This window comes from Ciconia boyciana, chromosome 2 (assembly GCF_034638445.1).
Source record: "Ciconia boyciana chromosome 2, ASM3463844v1, whole genome shotgun sequence".
NCBI lineage: Eukaryota > Metazoa > Chordata > Aves > Ciconiiformes > Ciconiidae > Ciconia > Ciconia boyciana.
Genome location: NC_132935.1, coordinates 14,834,536 through 14,840,612, shown reverse-complemented (window position 1 = coordinate 14,840,612; position 6,077 = coordinate 14,834,536). Strand labels below are relative to the sequence as shown.

Here is a 6,077-nt window from a genome sequence, read left to right as displayed (position 1 = left end):
TGGGAGGAAGGGTCAAGACAATTTAATCTTTTGCTAGACCTTATGTTCTATAACAGTCTGTACATTAAAAACAAACAAGCTACAAACATCTAAACAGGTTATTTTATGTAGCTCATTACTGGCTTTTGGCTGAAACGTGACCCTTTGGGGTTACGTTAATTCACCATTTTTGGGTGACAGCAGGCTTGGAGTGACTGATACCCAGTTCCCCCCTCTTAGGTGCACTGTAACTGTAAGAAATTTCAGTGTGAACATGTGGAGCAAATTAAAAAAGGGATGTCAGTGTGCAAAGGCAAATATGGCCATGTACAATCATTAAATAATTCAGTACAGGAAATTGCACTGGCCTGCATTTTCCAAGTTGCAAGACTATGCAAGGAAAGATATGCATTTCAGGCTGCAGTTCCACAAGCACCCTGAGTCAAGACGATAGCTTGTCACTGCCCAAAGACGGCCGCTTCCCCCTTTTCCTCTCCCTCTTCTTCCTCTTTTGTTCCAGCTCCAAGCTGCCCAGGCCCACTCCACCTCAGTGCCTGCTCTGGTGCTTGTTGGACCCCACAGCTACCTGCACAGCTCTGCTCACTAGCCCAGAAGAAACTCTCCACTTTCTGGTACTCTTCTGCCTGTTCAGTGAATTGAACTGCAGCAAGCAGAGGTCCTAAAAGTGGGGAAACTAGCATAAGACACATGGGAGATTGTGCCACTGGAGCTGAGAGGAACGGTGTATCCCCTTTTAGCAGTGGTGAACAGCTGAGTCAGCCAAACCCAGGTGATGGAGCCGAGGGCTTACCCAGAAATGGTCTGCAGTGTACAATAACATTATCTTGAAATTGTCTTTCCTTCAGTCATGTGATAAAGTGCTCGATAAAAATTACTGTGTAAATTCTTTGTCCTAAAGATAAGGTCAGATGAGATGGTTGTTTCAATTCCCTTTTTGTTTCCAGCTCTGTGAATCTGTACTTTGTATGTTTGCAGTATGAGTGGAATTAGAGGGTGTTTGCAAGTATTCAGATTAAATGCATGTCTTCCAAATTTACTGCAAGCAAGCTCAAGCTGTAGTGTTTACAGTCCTAAGGCGCCCTCTCTCCCTGCCCCATTCCACGAATGAAATGAAGGCAGATTCTGTTTTTCTCCCTTTGCCATCCACGGATCTCTAGTGCTCTTTGAGACCTGCAAAGGTGCTCATTAAAACGACTATACTGGATTGAAATAGTTTTTAGAACAGAGAATTTCCTGAGCTGGATGTGGCTGCTGTCTGCTTAGTAACCCTCTGTAGGTTTCTTTTCCAAGTACTTGTCCATTTTTTCCTTGACTCCAAGTCCGTTCTTTTACATCCAGAGCTTCCTTTGCTAGAAAATACCGCAAGCCTACTATGGGCCATGCAACAAACCACCTCTTTCCCGTTGTCTGCAGCCTGGTTACTACTAGGTTCACTTGATTCCCTCTTAGTTCTTCTCTTGGTTCTGAAACTGTCATCTTGGTCCCGAATTGATGACAATATTGCAAACACTTACTCATATGCAGTTTCCATGCACACAGAGTATCTGCAGGCAGAAACAAAGGCAATGAGTAGGCAATCAAGGTGTATCTTAATTGCACGTGTTTGTAAGTGAAAGCCATGGTTGGACCACTGCAGAAGATGCCTCCGGGACTTTCTTTAAAAAAGGCTGGGGGTTTTTTTCCCATCAAAAATGTTGACAAACAGTGCTCATGACCTTGCACTTTACTTCCCATTGCCAAGACTAAATGCTGAGAGAAATGCTCCTCTGCCCTCTCAGGAATTCTGCATCCGCTGTCGCCTGGAGACAGAGAGGTGAGGTGGGCAGGGGACCAATGCCTGAAAGCAACCCCTGGGTAGCAGACCAGCAGAGATCAGGGCGGTGGGACAGCAGCAGCAGGTTTTGAGGGTGAAGATCCGGACCAATAGCTCCGTCTCTGCCCCCCCCGGTGTCGCTGAGGATGGCTGCCAGGGCACAGCGGGCGCTACCCGAGCGGGCGGCAGCAGCCGCTCAGCAGCGCCGGCAGCCCCGCGCCCACCCGCGCCGCCGGCCCCGCTTCTCCCGAGCGCACTTCTGCGTTCAGCCCGAACCGAAGGGAGCCCGCGGGGACTTTGCACCCGCGGGGAGGCAGTCACGGGAGGGGAGCGCAGCGTTCCTCCCTGCGCGGCCGCCTTCTGCCCCCTCTCCCCCCTCTCCCCACGCCGGGGCAGGCGGGGAGGGCAGCGGCGGAGCTGCCCTCGCCGGAGCGGTGCCGGCGGGGAGCCGAGGCGGCGGCAGCCGCTTGGCTCGCAGCTCCCGGCGGGAGCCGGCCCCTTCCCGCGGGGGCCGGCAGCGCCGACCCTGCCGTGTGACAGCCGGGGGGGGACGCTGCTGCCTCGGCGAGCCCGGCTGCGGCTGCGGCGGCTGCAGCCATGTGTTTCTCCGCCTGCCTGTGACACAATAACACGGGAAGCGGGGGGGGGGGATCCGAGCCTGCCGAGGGGAAAAGTGACCTGCCCCGCTCAGGTGAGCCGCAGCGGCGGGGGGAGGCTGCCGCTGGCCCCCCACCCCCGGCGACGAGCTCCGAGCCGCCGGGGCCGGGCGGGAGGCGCCCCGCGGAGCTGCCAGCGGGGGCAGCGCGGCCGGGGGGCGGCGGGCGGCGGGTCCGCGGTGCCCCTCAGCCGGCGGTGCCCCTCAGCCGGCGGTGCCCCTCAGCCGGCGGTGCTGTGCCCGCAGGCCGGCGGCGATGGAGGAGGGCATGAGCAGCATGCAGCAGAAAGCGGCGGAGCTGGAGCACATGGCCGAGGTCCTGCTCACCGGCGAGCAGCTCCGGTAAGCGGTGCCTTCCCCCCCGCTTTGCCGGGGCCACGTAGCCGGGGGTCCGCAGCAGCCCCCCTGAAGGCGGGAGGGGGATCTGCGGGGCGGAGGGCGAGGGTCTGTCCCCTCGGGCTTTCCCTTGCACCGGAGCACCTGCCCTGCTTCCAGCGCGTCCCCGGGCTCCGGCCCCGCTCTCCGCAGCGAGGAGGAGGACGTGAAGGAGGAGGAGGAGGAGGAGGAGGAGGAGGGGAGATAGCAGCCGGCGCTGCGAGCCCGGGGAGGTAAGTCACCGCCTCGGGGGTCTCCTGCCCCGGGCGCCTTTGCTCCCCTGCGTGGGCTCGGAGGCGTCTGGGGGAGAGGCTGCTGGACCCCTGACGGGATCAGGCGATGCAGAAGGAGAGTTGCATCTTTAAAGATTAAAAAAAAACCCCAACCAAACCTTAAGCAATAGTGTTTGAGCACTCCAGCCAGAAATAAGCAGAGCGCAGGGAACCTGCTCCCGCACAAACTCCGTGCGCCCTCCGGCCTGGGCCGCCGTGCCGGGCGGTGACCCTGCAGAGGTGCTCCTTGGGCTAAGGGCTTGGTTTTATTTTGCATCAGCTGGTCCCAGCAGATGGAAGGGGATCCCTACTGTCAGCACCAGCAGTAATTAACAGTGCTATGTGTCTGGAGTTGTGTGCAGCACAGAAACCGTTAACAAAAATGCCTGACTCAGTTAATTTTTAATTTCTGCGATGTATTTAGTGTGCCATCTGTACCCATACGCTACAGAGCAGAAAAATAAATTTTAAAGCTTTTGGTTTGTTGGTGGAACGTCTTGTGATTCCGGAAGAAAAATCCTATTATTATGGTGTGTTATATGTGTAACTAGAAAGAGATTGTAAAAATATTTTCCCTGCAGTTTTTGCTTGAATTTTCTTTGAACTTTTTACTCAAATGCCAGACGAACACCACAAAATGGTACAAATGTTGCTTGATTTGGGAGGTGCCGTCATTGCTGCTAGTACAGACACTGACATTGCTACTGGTCGCATTCACATGGTAAGGACCATTGACACCTTGTGATGCACACCAGTGATATCCGTGTTTGGGCAGTAAACGTTGTTTTAGTGGTCTGGCTCCAGTACACACCAGTGCCTGCTCCAAGCTTGAGATTCCTCTTCAAAGTAGCCTGAAGTGAAACCAAGGGTGACAGGGTGCACTGGCATGCATGTTCTGCATGGTGGACTTAGTGCTGAGGTGTTCATCCAAGTCCCTGGTAAGAATCCTGCTGTTCCTAATTTATCTCACTAGAAGTTGAAGATTCAAGGCTAATACAATATTTCTATTGAGATCACATTAAGGCTTTCTGTATACTGCATAGTTAAATGTAAAAGCACAAGCTTTGCAATCTTTACCTAAGAAGACTGAGGAGACTTCAACAAATCTGGCTCCTAGAACCAGCTCATTAGTCTCACAATCAAGGATGGCATTTGTCATCTTACTTACTAAGGTAATGAAACATGGTGCTATTTTCAGGCAGGATGATCTACAGACACAAAATAATTATTCCCCATCCCGTGAAGTTACCTATGGACATTCCTTTGCAAATCTGTAGGATGTGGCCTAGGTCTCCTTGGACTGTGGTTTCATGAAAAACTCAGCCTGCATAATGTCTAGCTCCTGCTGAACGGGGAGAGCTGCTCTCCCCCGGCCCTGTTCCTACTCCCCACTCCAGGCTGTGTAGTCCCACCTCCTCCCCCGTGCCTGCTCGTGTACTTCTTGCACTTTTGAGGAGCAGATCCAATGTGGCGATCCAGCGGGTAGGTTAGTTTTCTGATCTGCTGACTGCCAGAACCCACAGAAGATAGGTGGTGGGAATGTGGAGCCAGGAGCAAGAAGAGGAGGTGGTGGAGAAGAAGCAAGATCTCCCATTTTGGCAGCAGTAACCTGTTGGGTCAGCTGGAACCATCTTGGGAAACTGCACCCAAAATTGTCTCTCTTCCCCCATTTTTTTGTTAGCTTTGTTCTGTTTCTCTGTCGGGGTACTCTACGTGAAGAGTTAGTTTTCTTCAGTTTTCCAGACAATAAAAGCCACAAAATATGTGATAGAAAACTGGCCGGTAGACAAGGTTTAGCCAACCCTGCATTTAAAGTTCCCCTTTTCCTGTCCAAGATAAGTGTATAATTGTTAAGGCTAAATTAAAACATGGAGGGGTTTCAGGATCAAAGACAGGCTATCTCAGCAGCCTTTGGGGCAGGCAAACAGATGATAGAAAACCAGCAGACACATGCACTCAAGGAAACATACTGTACTCTATTCTTAGTGGTGCTTACAAATGCAAGATAAGCCCTCAGCGGGATGATGCAGCCAGACAGGTGATTATGGGTGTATTTGGGTGAAAGTGCCTGTGAGCAAGTGTTGCAGACTGCAAGTTGAACACATAACTTAGGAGTAAAAGTGTAAAATGAAACTGTGAGCGTGGTGTTGTTTACACAAAACCAACCAAATGTAGGTATTTAAAGCACTCTTGTACTAGACTGAACAGCACGTGTGTCTAAACTCAAATACTTGTGGGAGCTGCTTGATTTAAATTCCTTACGAAGTTCCTATTGCCCGTCTCGCCCCAGCCTCACGCATTGCCTCATAGCCCCCATTCCTGTGGCCTGTTTGTTGCACATCTGTCCCTCTGTGGCAGGGACCTCCTCATGCAGTGAGGGCTGAAGTCATCTGAGCAGTGCCTTGGTGAGCCTGGCTTTGCGCACTGGCGGTGCCGGTGGTGGGGATGGAAGGCCTGTGCCCCCTTCCCCTCCCCAAGCAACTGCACACCAGCTAGGAGAGGGAGAGGAAGAGGCCAAAGATTTTTTTCCATCTCCTTGTTACTGTCCCTCGGTTGGTTGTGATCTGTGTTTCTCCTTTGCAAGGTCAGGAGCCTCTGTCCCGGTGTGTGCTGTGCCTGCTGGCGCCCGGGGAGCTGGCTGCTGGCACATGGTGGCACTGGGCTTGCACCCACCAGCCTCAGTCATGAGCAGTTTGTGGGAGATGAGGCCGTGATGTAAATCCTGGTCCATAGGTGGTGTGACTTATGGAAAAAGAAACAGGACCTTGAGCTATATTTTAGTAACATGGTAGGTTTTTACATCCAGTAGTGTCCTCTGGCTCTAACCCTAGTAGCTGGCTGACCGAATACCTAACTAACTCTTACTTTTGGTTAATGGGAACATATTTTTTAAAGGGAGGACTTCTGAAGTTTGGTTCTTGATAGGCCTTTTAATTATCAAGCTGGCAGGCATGAAACAAAA

The 6,077-nt window shown here is 52.4% G+C and overlaps 1 protein-coding gene across 4 annotated transcripts in view; it reads left to right on the top strand.

Annotated features, from left to right (window-relative positions):
- Window positions 1–2,251: 2,251 nt before the first annotated feature.
- The window catches only part of DEPTOR (DEP domain containing MTOR interacting protein), a 76,119-nt gene continuing 72,293 nt past the window's right edge, over window positions 2,252–6,077 (top strand). Inside the window, exons 1-2 of one of the 4 annotated variants that reach the window (XM_072851971.1) lie at window positions 2,256–2,504; window positions 2,715–2,810. In XM_072851971.1, the coding sequence (XP_072708072.1) occupies window positions 2,725–2,810 (86 nt within the window). In that variant the 5' untranslated portion in view covers window positions 2,256–2,504; window positions 2,715–2,724. Of the gene's footprint in view, window positions 2,811–6,077 lie in introns of all 4 variants that reach the window. The other 3 variants (XM_072851973.1, XR_012040754.1, XM_072851970.1) reach the window with 3 other exon arrangements.